General features: G+C 35.0%; 1 protein-coding gene across 1 annotated transcript in view; it reads right to left on the minus strand.

Annotated features, from left to right (window-relative positions):
* LOC119834777 (calcium/calmodulin-dependent protein kinase kinase 1) overlaps positions 1-18,842 on the minus strand; it is a 105,426-nt gene that overhangs the window by 4,099 nt on the left and 82,485 nt on the right. The window contains exons 3-9 of the mRNA XM_038359272.1: positions 11,329-11,397; positions 8,757-8,943; positions 8,194-8,247; positions 7,240-7,404; positions 3,940-4,087; positions 2,351-2,541; positions 1,234-1,449 (exon numbers count right to left, since the gene is read on the minus strand). Of these exons, the coding sequence (XP_038215200.1) occupies positions 1,234-1,449; positions 2,351-2,541; positions 3,940-4,087; positions 7,240-7,404; positions 8,194-8,247; positions 8,757-8,943; positions 11,329-11,397 (1,030 nt within the window). The remainder of the gene's footprint in view (positions 1-1,233; positions 1,450-2,350; positions 2,542-3,939; positions 4,088-7,239; positions 7,405-8,193; positions 8,248-8,756; positions 8,944-11,328; positions 11,398-18,842) is intronic.

Below are 18,842 nucleotides of genomic sequence, written 5' to 3' on the forward strand. Positions count from 1 at the left end.
GACAGATTCGAAATTCAAATGTAATATTTTTTTATAATTAAGTGTAACAGTATTTATGGCCAGACTAAGTATAGTTTGGTTTGGCGCGGAGAATGCATCTAGTTAACGGTAATTAATTAAAAAAAGGTGTGTGTGCGATTCACACTCGATAGAACTGAAACTTCAGTAAATCGACAAAAGAATGAGATGAATATATATAAAATATAAAATAGTATGTATATTTCTGTCTCATTCTTTGCCGGCTGCATTCTACACATCTTTGTATTTGTGTCTCTTACCTGTCGTTTTTTCTGTTGCATCAGGTTTGAAATCACAACGATTCTAAAGAAGTTTCACTTCAAAATCTTAAAAATCATGTATTTTTGTGAAAAAGTCAGTTTCCGTCAATGTTGAATACACAACTAGTCGTACAACACTACAACAATAGCACAATAATTACTCTCACATGCAGGATACACACAGAGAGATACGATACGTGTGTTATTTTTATATACCCACACATAGACGACTTCCATCCTAATTAACGGAAAAGATTTATATAACATTTCATAAATAGATAAATGAACAAAAAATGTTCATCGATCAGTTTTTAATAATAAAAATTTAACCCCGCGTAGGCAAACAAAATTCCCATGGAAATGAAATGTCAATATTGCTCAATAATAAAGACAAACAAACGCACTTTCGCATTCATAATATTAAACTGCTACTATGCAAGTCATGTAGGATAAGCTAAATCTGTTACAAACAAACAAATACCATTACGTGTATAACAGAACAATAGTGCTATGATCATGCATCTTATTGAATTCGATTCGAAACAAAACACTCTTATTTTTATAGATTTTTAAATAAACATTACATAATAAATAAACTGCTCAATGATAAATTAAATATTTGTTTTATCACTTTGCGTTAAATATCAAGACAATGGGTATTTTAATTATGAAAATAGTTATATATATATACTAGCTGCGCCCCGCGGTTTCACCCGCGTAAGTCCGTATCCCGTAGGAATATCGGGATAAAAAATAGATGTTGGCCGATTCTCAGACCTACCCAATATGCTTACCAAATTTCAGAGGAATCGGTCAAGCCGTTTCGGAGGAGTATGGCAACGAAAACTGTGACACGAGAATTTTATATATTAGAAGATATATATATAATAAAATTTTCAATATAATATTTAAGCTAGGCAGTGGGTCTGGTGGCATAGGTAACATTCGGCCTTACCTTAATCTCATGCATAGTAGCTCGTTTATCTGGATCCTTATCCAGCATCCGAAGCAGAAGCCTCTTCAAGGGTCTGGAGAGGTGTGGTCTGGTGGGGAAGGAAAGTGGTTCTGTCAGCACGCGCCGCTGGAGCTCCACTGCGCTTGGTGCAGTCCAGGGCACGCGCCCCGTCACCATGGCGTACAGGGTCACCCCCAGCGACCAGATGTCTGCTGCCTGGAAGTTGTAAGGTTTGAAGATCACATGCGATCTGATTCAGAGTTATATATAGTTGTTACAATATATATGATACAATAAGTTTTTATTTTTCGTTAACACAATCAACAAACAACGGACTAGGCTGGCTCTGTAAGTGCACTGCATCGGAACACATGGGTGCACATCATTCTCAGAAGCATCTCATTGCTCAGAAATAAGAAGACGCGATTGAGTTAAACTCTATTAATTGTACTAAATATGAATTACTTTGCTGCTTGTTTAATAGACAATTTAGCTATAGCATCAAATTTGTAGCATAATGTTTTCAACATACTATAAAAACAATTAGCAAATATTGAAAAATACCATACATAACTATTTTGTAATGCAGGGAATCATATACTATAAGGTTTATAAATCACGATTTTACTCACTCCCGTCATCCCATTAAACGTTTTAAATAGCTGGCATGGAATCCATCTTCGACTCATATCCTGTATAACTACGAAATAGTTTCTGTTTTATTATCTACTAGCTGCGCCCCGCGGTTTCGCTGGCGTAAGTCCGTATTCCGTAGGAATATCGGGATAATAAGTTGCCTGTAATAAGTTGCATGTAACCGCATCCGTGTTATTTAGTGGGTGACTTATAAAAAAAAAAAATTGTTTTTACTCCTTTCTACCTAAGAAAAATCATTGGGTCCATCAGGAGATAAAAAGCTGATAATCATCATAAGTGTCCGTAAGGTTTCCTTCTGAGTGGATTGATAAAATACTAAGCAACTACAATCTGAAAAGGTACAGAATGCTCTTGAAATAAAATTGATAACTCACAAAACACATATTCCATCGAGCTCGTACGAAGTCAGAAGAGCCCAGCCTACCACTATTAATTGATAGAGCCAACAAGATGATCTCACCTCACCGATGTATTTATCAGTGACCACAGTGGACTCCGGCGCGCGGAACGCCGGCGTGCCGACCGCGCCGGAGAGCTTGCCAGCGCCGGCCAGCTCGCCGCACGCGCCGAGGTCGGCCACCTGCACCCTGCCCTCGCCCAGCAGGAGGTTCGCGGGCTTGATGTCGCGGTGCGCTATCCGTTGGTAGTGTACTGTAATGTGGTCATACACAATGGCCATTATGAAGAGACTTTTAGATGTGGGGGTCGTGCACGCTTCGGCATGAACTGGGCCAGATCTCACAGGGAAAGAACAACACCCCCACAGAAGACCGACGTGAAATGGTAGCATGCGTTTCCTGTGTTCATGTGTTTCCTACGGTCAGTGGGAAAGCTCGAGTTTCCTTTTCCCTTCCCATTCCATTCTACATTCCAGTTGACGTCCATTATCTAATTCCTTACCCCTTTAAAGAGGGTAGAGCATTCACAGAGGCACTACCTATGAGAATGTTACTGGGCGTTTGCTAGTGGTGTTCGCTTACCATCAGGCGAACCGCCAGCTCAGTTACCCGCTATGACATAAAAAAAAATATTTAGACTGGGCGACGGGATTTCAAGTCTTTCAGCATGGTTACGGTAAAATAAAAGATAGGAGTCTAGAAAGCAACATAAAAATGTAAAACATTTATAGAAGTTGAAATCATAAATTACTTAATGTTTAGGTAAAAAAAGGCTGAAAGGGCTCGAAGGATCTAAAGGTTGAAAGTGAATTGTTTTGACGCCAAAAGCATTGTTCAGTTATCACATTGTTAATCGTCTGTAAAAGACAAAGAGGCCGAGGATGACCCATCATGAAATGAATATATTTTCATTTCTACATCAATTTTCATACTAATTGATTTTTTTTAATTTCCCAAATATATTTTAGGCAGTTTCCAATTAATAGAATAAATATTCGTGATATTTTTATGAATGAAGGGTTAATGTGAAATTATTTATTCTCAGTATTCTAACCGAGAGCCGCTAACCCAGAACAACGGACTGTTATTAAAGATAATAATCCAATTGAACTTAAAATTGAACCTTATTATATTACCCGTAGAGTAAAAAACTGAGAAAAAATACATTCTGTTCTTCATTCTTGAATACTTTACCTTCATTTTACAGTAAAATTATAGCGTGAGCATTTTCCGCGTATACCGTCTTTATAGAAATAAGTTTCTTAATTATGAGCTGTATTTTTATTAATTTTGATTAGCATAACTTTACTATGAAAGAGTTTTTTTCAATCTGTTTTATTGTTTGCATGAGCTTCATTGTAAAAAATAAAGTAATCATAAATGATCAGATCACTATACATAAAATAATAATTAGATTTTTTAATATTAATATTATAATTATTCTTCAAATTGCCAGAACTAGACCAATTTCAATAAATAGAACCACATGGAAGGCACCTTTCTAATATGAAAAGAATCATAAAAATCGTTTCACCCCGTAAAAAGTTAAGAGATAACAAACAGAAAAAAACAGTCGAATTGGTAACCTCCTCCTTTTCTTGGAGTCGGTTAAAAATTAGAGAATGTGCTAAATGTTAAGAAATCGACTCACAGTATTCCACTCCAAGGAGCGCATCTCTGAAGTACTTTCTAGCTAGATCCTCGCTCAGGGGATTGTCAGTAGGGACGTCGATGACCGGCCCCCCCTCCAGCAGCTGGAATACTAAGTATAATTGGTCTTCTGCTGGATCGTCTAACACCTGGAAATAAAGATAATATTATTTACTGCAAATCCTGAAATAAAGTTAATGAATTTATTTGTTAGAATTATGGTTACAAAGTTTTATAAAATTAAAATTCACCTCCGCACAACTCGCCAATAAATTTGCTTATAAATATTTATAAATGTGGTTTTCAATTTGACTACAGATTAAATAGTATGTCTAAGCATTATTTTTGCATTACGTTATTTCAATTAATTTAAACATTTTACATTTTAGTAATGGTTTAGCATAAAGAAATCGGTTGCGATAAACGACATGAGATTAAAATATATTGTAGAATGTCCTATGTATTACGACACGTTTTAAGAATAAAATTTCAGTTTTATTAATAGACGAACTATGTATTTAAGCGTCAATTTTATCATTATTTATAATAAATTATCTTCATGAACCTATCATCAAAATTTCACATTAAATTGCTATCAATCTTAGAGGCGTGTAAATTATAGCCTATTGTATGAATTAGTAACGATTCGATTTATCCTTGAATGTAATAATAGGCGTATATTATTTATAATTAGCGATAATTGAGAAGTTACATCGATCCAAATAGACAGACTTGGACAGCGTGAATTTGAAAATTTATACGCCACGAATCATATGATTCTATTTACTGGTTCCAATTTCCAATAATGATTTACGGAATGATGGCGGAAGCGTGACTGTAATTAAAATTTGGCGGGAATACATTCTAAATTTGAAAATAGCATTTTTTTATTGACAAACGTTGTCGGCCAATTAAAACAGGTGATAAAGGCACAGACAACGAGGGAGGTCAGGGGGTGAGTGGGGAGGGTGAAGTTATCACGTTTTAAAGTAGACTGGGTGTTACTGGCATTCGTTTTAGTATGGTTTGTATTGTTATGGTGTTTCTTACAATAATTGAGAGCTTCTGAGGCCCAATATTTCTATCTCTTTCTTTCCATTAAAATCACATGTGATAGATTATTATATGTATAATCACATAATAAGTCAGTCTTTCACAAACAGGAGTCATATTTATTCCTTCACCTCTAGTCAAGGAGACAGAGTATCATGCAGTGAAAGCGTAACTTTATGATAAAATAACAAATCCTCTATCATTATGCTAGAGATATTGTGTTGGGAAATTTGATTCTGTTTGATAATCGAATCTACGTCCCAATGGGGCTGAAATTTTGCGGTAATATTGTATAAGATATTGTTAGCTCGGATGTCGGGGTCCGTACGAATTTATTTGCTTTGTCACTTTTGCTAGCGAGATAGATAATGTTCTCAACGACTTATCTATTTTTCTATCAAAATTCAGATTAAGAAACGAAATAGATAGACTGGAATAAATGAATTTTCTTTGTTTATTCAGCCTACACATACATGACTTTTTTTTATAAGCTCAATATAATTATAATATGTTTATTAAAATTCTGAATGCTACCAGGATCGCAGAAACAAGGACAGATTTGAAATGCAATACATCCGTCCCACTTTGTGATTGTTTGCGAAATAGCTAATTAATAGGGAATCGAGTTAGCGTCTCCTTTGCAGCGTCTCACCGAGTTTCTAGGTAATTCTCTTGGGATACATGTAGATAGGTATTAAAATGGGAACTTTGTACTTTGTCTATCTAGGGTGTAGTGTTTTCCAGAAAACTAATCACTACAGAAGTAAAAAGCTAAAACGGCTGACCCGGTCTTAAATGATAATCAAAATATATTTGTTTAAAAACCACATTGCTATATTATGTACAGTGCTGTACATTTGGGTACACACTGCACGTTTTACAGACACTTTGTTCAAACAAAATTACCCAAACAAGAATTTTCAAATCTCAAAGCCCTATTTTTCAAATGCATTATAGTAATCCTAACCACATCCTATTGCCATAATTCCTATTTAAATCTGTATTTAAACACGTGAAGTCAGTATTGTTTGAATTATTTGTATTAATTCGCCAAACACAGCATGAAGCAACATCTCGCTGGGGAGACAGCTCCTAACTTATTTGTTTCATTGAGAGCGACAGAGACAAATTATCGTCTGTTTCATGTCTCTAGGGATTCTCTGCTAGTGCAGATACTATTCGAAACTAGTATAGGTGCAAAGTTTCAATATCTATGTGCGGATCATTTGGCGGGAATGTACATTCCTAATTTGAACGCAGTTCTTTTTTAATTGACAGACGCTATCGGCCAGTTCAATAATTAGAAACAAATAATGGTATTTAGATAGGACATCTCTGTGTCCAGTTTACACTATATCCATGTATGGCACAAACTGGACACAGATTTGCTTCTGAAATGAGGACGAATATTTAAAACAACTTAAAAATAAAACTAAACTAAAGTTCAAATTTTCACACCATACTGTTACACAATAGTCGCTAGTGAACGATTCTAAAATAACAGGTTCAAAAATATAACGGATGGATAGATTCGTGAAATGTAACAAGAAATTCATTTGCAAACAGCAGAATGTAATAGTTTGTTTATCTGTAGCAAATGAAACTTATAATCAAACTGAAACTTTAACATTCATTTATGCAATTAGACATTTTTTAGAAGCACTATTGATTCGTCAAATCAGCTTCAGCATTTACACCGGTTCTGAAAATTGTTCTGTTATTACATAAAGCATAATAAACTATACTTTTATTGGTTCTTTTCAGTCAGAGCTTCATGGCAATATGGATTAATTTTATAGAGGAAACTATTAAATGTAACGCCCCGGATCAGTAACGTGAGTGTGAGATGTATTAATTAGATAATTAATAACAATGATTGACCTCTTATTGAACCATTATGTGAGGTCTGCGGACGTGCTGTAAGCAAGTAGTTAGGAACATATAGGAGGTGTAGGAGTGAAGCACGCTGCCGCATCCGTATCTCATAAAAACATACCTAAGCAGTCATACGGACTGCGGATAGATAGGTATAGCTCACAATTTCAGTGTTTAAATTTAAAATTTCATGACATGGCATGTTGGGAACACTAACCCAACCATCAACCCAACCCATAAGAGTATTCATAAGAGTGTAACCCATAAGAGATTCGCCTACTGAAATTTCTCAGCGCGGCTAAAACGTAGCCCAAGGTAACCAAAGTGAAAAGCCCGCTTAAACCTTAAAAAAAGACAAATACCAAAGAATCACCTCAACTAATTTAACAACGTTAGGATGGTCCAACTTCTTGAGAACAGCTATTTCCCTGTAGATGCTCTGCAGCGGGTCGGGGGGCGGGCCGGGGCGGCGCGGCGGCGGCCGGCCGAAGAGACCCGCTCGACGCATCAGCTTGCGTTTCGACAGTATCTTCATTGCCTGTGGGGTAAGCATCTATTTAAGTTGCACGAAACATAAGATAACATGTGAAAAAGGATAGGGACAGGAAAATGGATAGATTTAGGTGTCTGAGATAGGAACTCACCCAGTCGAGCCGCTTAAAGATTACCAAATAAATATTATTTAACGTGATGATATTCATTGTTTTGCGGATAATAAATTATCACGATGTCTTAAAGCATAAGTCAATAAATTAAAACACCACGTGCGAATATATATGGGTGACTGTTAAGTAAGAAAGTGAAGGAGGAAGACATAAATAGGATCTTTAAGTAGCTACATGTCTGATAATCATGACTACAGATATTTTTAACTCATACACTCATTGGTTTAATCAAGCTACTGGTAAATAAAAACTATGTTTTCGCCCACGTCTTCGCCTACGAGCAATTCAAGCGATGTTGCTATAATTGTAAATAATTGTATATTTCTTTCATGGTTTCATCTGCCCCCACATTTAATTTAAATAATTGTATATCTTCTTCATGGTTTAATCTGCTTCCACATTTCATTTAAATCGGTTCAGGCATTTTAGTGTCGAAACGAAACAAACATATACACTACGACATAAGTAGGTAGGGCTTAAATGCTGAAAAGCAAAGAATTGAAAGTATAAGGAAGTTTACTTCACTAATTGCACGTTCGATCTTTAGGAAATAAAAACAAATAAAAAATTATAAAAAAAAATTATTGCGTATATGTTTGTTTTGTGGAGTCAAGCAACAGTTTATTTCTTTTGTTTTTTAATGTTTTAAGGAGAATACATACGTAATGTGTGTCATCTTCTTCATTATATGCCAGCTTCACGATCCCGTATGAACCCTGCAGTGAAGCCAATGTTAATAATTGTTGATTTATCAAAGCACGCTTCGGCACGAATTGGGCAAGCTCGCACCTCGGAAGTACCACACCCCCACAGGAGACCGGCGTGAAATAGTAGCATGCTACTGTGTTTCATACGGTGAGTGGGGGAGATTTCAAACATTCTTTCACTATTAGAAAGGTGCGACTTCCATGAGTGACACTGGCTATGCAGTACATATACTGGTACACGTACGTATCGTATCACGTATTAATTATATTCTAAGTTAGTTATATAAAGAACTAGCGGTCCGCCCTGGATTCGCCCGTGGTACATATATATCTTATCTTACACTTATCTTACAGAATTTTTCAAATCGGACCAATAGTTCCTGAGATAAGTGCGCTCAAACAAACAGATAAATTCTTCAGCTTTATAATATTAGTATAGATATACATAGTTATATACAATCGAGAAGTCAGTGTCTATTGTTATCACAATTCTCATCACCACCTTGTCCAATACACACCTGTCCAATAGGCTCCAAGAGGCGGTACTGATTAAGCTGCACATATCCCGGCGCCTGGGCGAGGGACACCCGCCTCGACTCCCGGGGGGTGCGTCGCGCCCGGGGGGATCCTTGGCTGCACTCCGCTGACTTGGCTGCGTGTGCGCGCAGCAGGGTTGAGCGGTCACCGCTTGGGTAAGCTGATAACCTGGGCAATTAGTTGATTATCATGCAGGGAACACGACAAATCAATGCTCTTAAACCTAACCTAAATAAGGATATGTAACATCATACAAAAACAAACTTTATAAATGCTACATAAGTAGACTTATCGCTTATAAGTGATCTCTGTCGACCACCTTAACGAATATATATGATTAAGGCATTTCTCTGTATGTTTATCAGTTTCTGATATTTATTACTTTATATTTCAATTATGGAAGCAGAAAGTTTCAGAATCGTTTGTAGATAAATAAACTGACATAGATGAGTTATTTATGATGGTGCAAAATCTGCATATACTTTTGTGTTGTGCATAATAAAAAATATGAAGTTAATAAGTTTGTTTGTTTGAACGCGCTAAACTCAGGAACTGCTGGTCAGATTTTATAAAATTAGGTACGTAATCCCTGTGTGCTATAGGGTATATATGTACCTCGGGCGAAGTTGGGGCGAACTGCTTGTATTTCATATTTGTTTCAAAATCGTTCAGTAGTTTCTTTCCAAGACACAAAATGCTACATCCGATTTATAACTTTGAATGGTTGGTAGAAGAGGTGAAGAGTTTAATATCTCATATTAGAGAAAGTGAGATTATTTTAGATAATGTGTGTTTATCGAATTGAAATTAATTCCAAATAACTACTAATTAATGTAGTGTAACCAGTTTGGAAAGCGGTGTCTGCTGGAAAAGAAAATTTATAATCCAATTTATCTTTATTCAATTCGATAAGCAGTATTTTATTTTTTTATAAAGACGATTTAATTAATTTACATCCCGATGAAAAAGTTGTGTTGAACAGGATCGGGGAATGTTTAAAATCAATTCGTCTTTTGTCAAATGTACTTTATCCATTTGGAATCGACTTTTTCATGAAATACATTTTATTTTATTTTATCGCCTAGCAGGCAAACGAGCAGGCGGGTCACCTGATGGAAAGTGACGCCCGCCGCCCATAAGCACACGTGATGTTAGAGGCATCGCGAATCTGTTGTCGGCCTTTGAGATAATGGTATGCCCTTTTCTTGAAGGTATCCCCATCGAATGTGCCTGGGATGATGAAGAAGATGATGATGTACCGAAGATGGTAGATCATACCACAGGAGGGTTGTTCTTGGCAAAAAATGCCGAGAGAAGCGCATGTTCATCGCATATTCAGTATGCGACATTGTTGTCTACATTTTACAAATAGTGAATGTTAAAGTTATTACTACATAAAAATATGTACATGTCAACATACATGTAAACTCGCCTCTTGTATCAATCTATCTATTAAAAAAAAAACGTTATAATCCGTTGTGCAGTTTTGACGATCTACGCATACACACACATACATGCATAGGGACAGACGCAGGAGGCGACTTCGCTTTATACCATAGATTATACACTTATATACGGTACTTTATACTATGTAGTGAAGTATATAACAGTTCATTGATACTTTACGTTTCAATGTGTTTCAAACACACAACAACACAACAAATGTTGATCAACATTCGCAAATGTCTTTACAAACATTTGTTTATTACGACTCGGGTTAACGAAAGGAAACGCATTTCAATTAAAATTAAATTAATTACTCTAGATGCATAGAGTATTATCGAAAACATAACAACGAATTCCAATAACGCTGCATTTAAATTAATTTCACAAAATTACACAATTTGAAAGCGCGGCAACTCCGCGAGCCATTGATTTATTAAATTAAAATTAAGTTCACTATAGCATTATGTTATCTGTGGTTTGGTAATTCAGTTTATGTCATTTGAAATTACAATTACATGTCGTATTGTTTGGCTTACGATGGAATAATTTTTCTAGATGAAAATATCAATGACGTTATTGAAAATGATAGTATACCTCCAGATTATAAATGGAACCAAATGACAACAAAAAAAAAACATTAATTGGTTGAATATCCATACAGTTATAGACAAAAAATACAATCGAACTGATCTTTCTAAGCTTTTGGGAATAGTGATTGAAATAGAATCTTCTGAAACAGACTGGTTACTTTTTACTCGAAAATGTAACTTGATTTAGATAAGAGTAATGAAAATACAGTACATTCAAATAACAAATATATAAAAAACATTGTTACTATATTCAATTTATTAATTTACTCCCTGTGCACCGCGGTTTTACATAATGTTACATAGCCTAAAGCCATCTTGAATAAATGGGCTATCTAACACTGCATTTTTTTTCAAACCGGACCATTAGTTCCTGATATTAGCGCGTTCAACCAAATAAAATCCTTCAGTTTTATAATATTCATTATAGATTATAATATATTATATACATACTAAAACTATTTCAACTAGGTAGATAAATGAAGCGTAATAAAAACGGCTAATATGTATATTAGTTTACCTGTCTCCGTCTGTTTGCTGCCATAGCTGGTCCCTCTTTACCTCACCGACTACGTCAACCGCAGAGTGTCTGTAACAATGACATACCTATTATTAACAAATAAATTTCAGTGTAAAACTCAAACATAAACATTTATTTATTTAATAGACCTTCTAGAAGCACTTTCTAGAAGTTTTACAATGTACAACCGGTTCGGAAAGTTGTATCATATGTCGTATGGAAAACTATTTTAAAAGTCCATAACTATCTGTTAAAGTCTGATCCTTATTCTTTCTTTGTCGTACTTGTGAGATGCATAAAGTTATATACCCCTTCTCTTGAAATTAAATACAAAATTTACTTTAACATAATTTAAAGGGAGAAGCCACTGACAAGCGAAACCCAGTTCTCAACTAGTTAGTCAGCGAATCATTTAAAAATTGTTCTTGATGATTTTGTGTCAATGAATGTTTTTTTTATGTAGCAGCGGGCAGCTGATGCTAAGTGAACACCATCGCCCATCGAACCTTCGCAGAAGTAGTGCCCATGCGAATGGGCTATATATATATATAAAGGATTGACAACTGGAAAGAACTAGACTGGGAAGGGTGAGGAAAAGGAAACAGGCCTACGGCTCCTCCACTCAACGTACGAAACACAGCACGCTACTATTTCACGCCGGTTTCCTGTGGGTGCCCAAGTCGTGCCGAAGCGTGCTCGACTCCCATAATAACTTTTATTACAAGGAGATATAAAGAACTCCGTTACCACCGTATCAATATTATACAAGCTTTTTTAGTTATGTTAAAATGATAAGAAAACAAGCATTAGTCTAGGTTATTTAATGGGAATTTAACTTATAAACAACTAGCATACTATAATTTGGATCAAATTACACATAAAATGCCAAATTTCATCAAAATCCGTTGAGTTGGTGAAGAGTTCATTGGGAACATACATCGTGACACTAGTTTTTTATATATTATTAAGATGTCAGTTCCTCGACAATCTTAATAAATAAAAGATTGGTTGTAGTTTACCAAACTTATGTACAAATAGTGTAAATATAACAAAATGTTCCCACAAAGCGGCAACATGAAACATTGAGAGCGATATAAAATTCTATAAACCAGTAACGTGCAGCAGAGCCTCCGCCGCGAACTCAGCTCTGAATATTTGATCTCGGAATATATTGCAATGGTTATAGACATTGGTTTATATCCGCTGGATACCGCTGGACATAAACTTTCAATTTTAAAGTACTCTCTATTTCGATAATGGCTGTCCGTAGATACATTTAAATGTGAAAAGAGAATCGGATCTGAAATTCCAATAAATCTACGATTCTTTCTTCACTCAGTGATGAAAGAATTGTGAAAGAAAAAGAAAAGTGGCGAAAGAACGTTGATATCTGTCCATTAGTTTTCGAGATAAGTGCGTTTAAACAAACAAACACTTCAGCGTTATATTATTAACATAGATTTTAATTAACTGGAAAACGATGTTTTAATTTACTTTGAGCAAAATTATTCTTAAGCATACAATATTAGATTAAATAAATACAGCCCGACATTTCGATAAGCTTTGATATAATTAGAACCTGGAAAGAGATAAAGTCACAAAAATAAATCTAGAAGGGGTGAAATTAGAAATGAAATTTGCAAGGAGCGATAGCGTCAACTGCACGCGACGCCAGCGGTGAGTTAACAATTTAATAAAACAGCCAGTTATCAGTTAACAGTTTCGTTTTTGACGTGTAAGGTAACTGGTATAGTAAACTAGAACACACTACAATGCAGAAAACCTCTCATATTCTAATCGATTAAGCGTCGATTAGTGGGTTGCTAAAACGGATATAACATTTCCTTTTATTATCAGTATATTCAGAAGATATATCTGTCTTAAATTCCAAAATGGATTACATTCATAAAAATAAAACATAATTAAGGAAAATATGAAATTCTTACAAAATACCATTCAATTACTATAAAATAACATACAAGACTCTTACTTAAAAATATGTTTCAGCAATGGCATGTTACTTCATAGTGTAAACGACTAAGAGACGTCATGAAAAGAAAACAATAATAAAGATAAACCTAGATAGATAGTGTCATATCTAGCCGTCTATATCTATGGCATAGTACAGGATGCGGAATGTATTTTTATAGACTTCTTAAATATTTAAGTACCTACTTTCACAGGGATGGAGAGTTTTTATTTTCTGTAAGCTTAACTTGAGGTAATATGTCAACCGGTCTCAGTGAAGAGACAATGCAGTCTTATTTATTCTGTATTTGAGAAGCGATTTTAGAATATACGTTGGTTTTAGTTTAAATAGCGAATCGTGCCTTCTAAATTCGAGATAGTTCAAAACATTTTTTCATCTTTTTGGTTTGATGTATTCTCTATATATATCAAATTCTCATGCAACAAAGCTAGATACCATATTCTTCCGAAACGATTGGACAGATTCTTATAAAATTTTGTTTACATGTTGGGTAGGTCTGAGAATAGTCCAATATCTATTTTTCATACCCCTTAATGGCAGAACAGCGTTTGCCGCATCAGCTAGTAATAATATAAATAATTTTTTATCATACTTCAAACTGTCACCGTCATATATATAAGATCTTAACACTTTTTCTCTCAACAAAATGTCTTTCAAAACTGAGAAATTTGAAATTGATTACTATTATTTTGCAGTTTGTGCACATGATAGTAGATGATAATAATTTACTTTTAAAATTTAATATCATACAAAATGTTCCCAAATAAATAGTTCAATAGATAGTGGTATATTTCTCGAAATAAATGATTCGGAAGCGCATATAAATCCAATCGGCTCTCGGACCATTTACTTGCATCGTAATAATTTACACTCTCCACTAAATGTATTGCAAAAATACTCTTAGATAGAAAATATACACTTAACGGTTGTTTAAACGTATTATATTGACTTGTGGTGAGAAGAGACGAGCTGTAAAACTCACTTTTGGAATGATTGCTCAATTGTATTGAATAATATTTGCGTATGAGTTTTTACAGTAAATGGAGAGCTTGCGAAAGTTCTCGTGTAGATGCAGGTTAATAAGGTTAATGTGTGTGAGCAGATGTGTGTGTGTGTGTGTGTGTGTGTGTGTGTGTGCGTGTGTGTGTGTGTGTGCATTACGCACTTTCATCACTGAATATTTGGTAAAATAATGATTTACATACAAAAATATACAAAAAGCTTATTCTATTAGATCATTATTTTCCAAACACAGTTTTAAGTGAATACGTTCTAGAAACGAATGCATTGCGATGTATTTACATAATGTGTTGTTAATATAAAACGTATTGACTGACTGATAATTTATATATGATAAATAATAAAACAAGAACAAAAATTAAAGTTCGTAAAATAAAAACTTATTTTGACGAAACGGGCGAAACTGCGGGCAACACCTAGTTATATTATAAGTGATGGTACATAGCACTTACACATAAACGCTGCATAATTAAATATTCAGCGGTTGCAGGTTTTAATTTATTCATTAAGCTGTTTAACTATTCACCGCTTTGAATTCGCCGAGTTGTGTTCATTTCCTTTGAGATTTTCTACAGTTCTTGGGGCTTAGTGCAAATGCAGTTTTTAGTTGTAAATGAGGGTATTATGATAAGTAATATAGCTTTTCTAGATACTACATGTGATATGGTTTATTAATATGTAATACTAGCTGTTTGCTCCGGCTTCGCCCGTGATACATATAAAGCTCATGTCACACGAGAAGTTATAGATATCTAATGGTGAAAGAATTTTTGAAATCTGTCCCTTGCTTCTTGCGTGAAAACGTGATAAACATACAGAAAATATTTCCACTTTATAATATTAAGAAATCTGTTTTACATAAAACAGAAATTTAAATACAAAAAATTATAATGCGTGGTCTTTTGTTATTATTTCTGCTTTACATATTATGTAGCTAGAAAGGCAATGATGAACTTTCGACATGAAGGTTTTTTACTAACTTCCACTATTTATTTAGGGGCTATTTGGCTAACCAATGAAAAGGTTTACCTTTATAATGATTGTTTGACTTAAACAAGACTGTATTTGATATACTATAGATTGCGGATATCGAATTCACTTTATTTCGCTTAGCTATTGGAAATTTTTGCATAGATACCCATGGCCCACGGGGAATGCCTTGGGTTATGTCAGATTCCAACCGACTTCTCCACTATTCTGTATCTCTTTCTTTTTAGAAAATCGTATACAGATACCCACGGCCCGCGGGGAATGCTTTGGGTTATGTCGGATTTCTACCGACTTCCCCGCTGTTCCGACGAGCTTTTAGTAAAGTGGCCACGGTAGCTGGTTAGTTTCGTCACGACCCCTTCGTAAGCAGGCCGTTACAGGGCCAGCTCAGGATTAGAGCCGCCGAGTAGATAAGGTGGACCGCCTAATGTGGGCAGCGTGATCAACAAGGAACATGTCTCCCGCCGCCTCGTCGCATCGAGTAGTGGATTACACAGGCGCATCGCCCCTACAGACGCGTACTCTGGTTAATAAAATTATCTTCTAAAAGCAATTTACGATTGCGAACTTTATCTCAATAAATTTGATAAAATTTTAGATTTAATTTTTAGTTTTATAGCATTGAAATGCTTTATACATGAGATATTTTGGAAAACAGTCAATTTTCAGATATTAAAGGATAATATTCAATTAAGCATTTTGTATGCGACTATTCTTATTCAGCACTGAACACTAAGAAATACGAGTGTTAAAAAGCTACATTTCATTATGGTATATGCGTTAAAAATGACAACAAATTTAAAATATTTTATGTGTTACGTATATGCATATGTAATTATGTGTATACGTTAGGCAGTTTTAAATACATATTTTGTAGCGAGGACACGTTGTAGCTTTTGATTATGTGAAAACAACTAAATGCTTATCTATCCATGAGTAAAAAACTGATGTTATTAGTTAGAGTTTATTTTGTCATGACCAAAAATTTCATCCTTTTGACAAAAAAAGCCCGAGTCTAGCTGTTTTTTTAACTTTCAGTTACAAATTATTCTAATAAAACAGCCCACAGATGGCGCTAATAGAAACAGTCTGGTAGAGCATATTACGAATGTTTCTTAATATATCAATTTCAAGCTATTTTCAAGCGAAAACTTCTGTTAGTCCTGCATTTAGTTACATTAAGATAATATTGTTGTATCATTTTTAAACAAAGATAAGGATGTGGTGGTTTGTTTTAATATCCACGTGGAAATTATTTTACATTAAAATTTTCAAATGTTAACACTTACTTATTGTGCAATCAACTTTTGAAGAAACATGCAATTTAAACTTATTTTGACGTGACAACGTCTTAAATTAGGTTGCGGCTCGGAGTCACTCATGAAAAAGTGTAACGCCCGGTAACGTTACGATGAGTCACCGAACTATGATCGGCCCGCCGCGCGCGCAGCACTAGAGAATTAGGCGCATTGAATCGGCGCGTGCTTGTGTCTCTGTCTCTGTCTTTTTAGTAAACAAAATATATTTTCTATAGTTAAAATTTGTGCAATTCTTATTTTTATTCAATTCCTTGTTCCTATTGTGCAATTTAATAATATTCATATCAATAAATATTCTACCGAGAAAAAGACGTTGTCACGTAAAATCTTCGCCCGTAAAACCGACTTTACAGGCAACCATTTTTTTTAGGTTATTAAAAATGTGCAAGGTTTACGTAAAATTATTACAGACGACATGACCAAAAATAAGTGAATAGCTTAAGTATTACCATGTCAAAGGTTACAAATGAGTTTTAATCAAGAACTGTTAGTCCGTCCACTACACATTGTCACGCTACCGTAAATTAATATCTGAGCTAACATCTAGGTTAATGCCTAGATTATTTATAGGCATTATTTCATTGTGGTATCAAAATGTACGTTCTACGTTCTTTTATACTTTTTTATAGCTGGCAAATGAGCTGGTGGTTCGCTTAATTGTAAGCGATCACCACTGCCAATGAACATTCGCAGAGGTAGTGGCTCAGCGATTGTGTTGCCTGCTTTTTAGGGGTAAGGGATAAGACAGGAAAGAAGGAATGGACAAAAAAGGGTGGGGAAAAGGATGATGATGAGAATGAAGGTGACTTCTTATTTAAATAGTAATACAGAAATGAGATGGCCGTTCCATTTCTCCTGTCTTCAGGTAAACTTATTTAATAAAAAAGTACAAAATACATATTGGCCGCCTTCCTGGTACGAAAAATGTGTCAGTCTGACAGCGCACTGGCTGATTACCAAGCGAAGAAACAGATGGACTTTTTTTGTAAAGTTCGACTTCTGGAACAGAAGCATAATGCATCCGCCCCATACCCCTCAAGGGCACACGGGAATTCAACTTTTTTACACAACAAAATGTCGGACAAAACTCTCAGGTGACCTATTTCTGTCCAGTTTAATTCTGAACCCTGTCACATTGCAACAATAGCTGTATGCAAGTCAATATGAAAATTAACTTGAATACAAAACATGGAAGAACTTTTTGTTGAACAAATATTTGATAAATTTTTTGAAAGAATAGAAAAAATTCGATCACGGGGCGGGATTCGAACCTGCGTTTCTTGCCTCACCGTAGCAACGCCTACCCTCTCGGCCACCCGTGATCCCGCCACAGTAATCGAATTTCTTCTACTCTTTCGGTTTCATTCATTTTTTCAAAAAATTGATCATTTATAAAAGCATTTCAATGCTATAAAAACTAAAAATTTAATAAATATTTGTATATATTGAAACTATGAAATGATTCGGGAGTCATTTATGTTATATTTGGAACCCGTTTTCGGTTACAACGCGTTTCTCTAGTTAGAACTAGTTGTTACTGAACGCCTGTTACAAATAGTTCTAAGTAGGGAAATATATAAATGTATAAATAAATAAGTATCAAATAACGACAGTTGTGTGGTAAGGAATAAGGTAGATATCGCTGTTTATATTCGCTACTAATTTGAATATCACGAGACGCTTATAAATGGCAGATGAAAAAACATTAAAAATGTTGTTGTGCAATATGTAAGTTTGACTCGCATTACTAGGGGGGTATAAATAAGAAAAGGAGTAAGTGAAAAAAAATTGGTCATCCATCCAATTTATAACCGCGCCAACCGCTGCTTAACATCGATTATCTATTATTTGTCGCTACAAAAATATAAAATCTCTGAAAACTGCCTAACAATCATGGTCGTAAATCAGACGGACAGACAGATGGATAGATGGAGACTAAGTCTTACTAATAGGGTACCATGTTACCCTTAGGTTAGACCATCTCAAAATTGGCTAAATGTTAAAGTTTTCATAAATAAAACTGTCTTGAGTTTGAGTTTGAGTGAAGTCCGTTCCCCTTGTGGGGTAAAGGGCACATGCATTTGTCACAATGTTGAGTCAATACAATTCTGTGACAGGAGCAGAAAAGCTATGAAAGTTATGGCGTCAAGTTTTATGGCAACTTTCTATTAGTACTTTATTGTATGATACTGTGG

The sequence above is a fragment of the Zerene cesonia genome, chromosome 2, assembly GCF_012273895.1.
Source record: "Zerene cesonia ecotype Mississippi chromosome 2, Zerene_cesonia_1.1, whole genome shotgun sequence".
NCBI lineage: Eukaryota > Metazoa > Arthropoda > Insecta > Lepidoptera > Pieridae > Zerene > Zerene cesonia.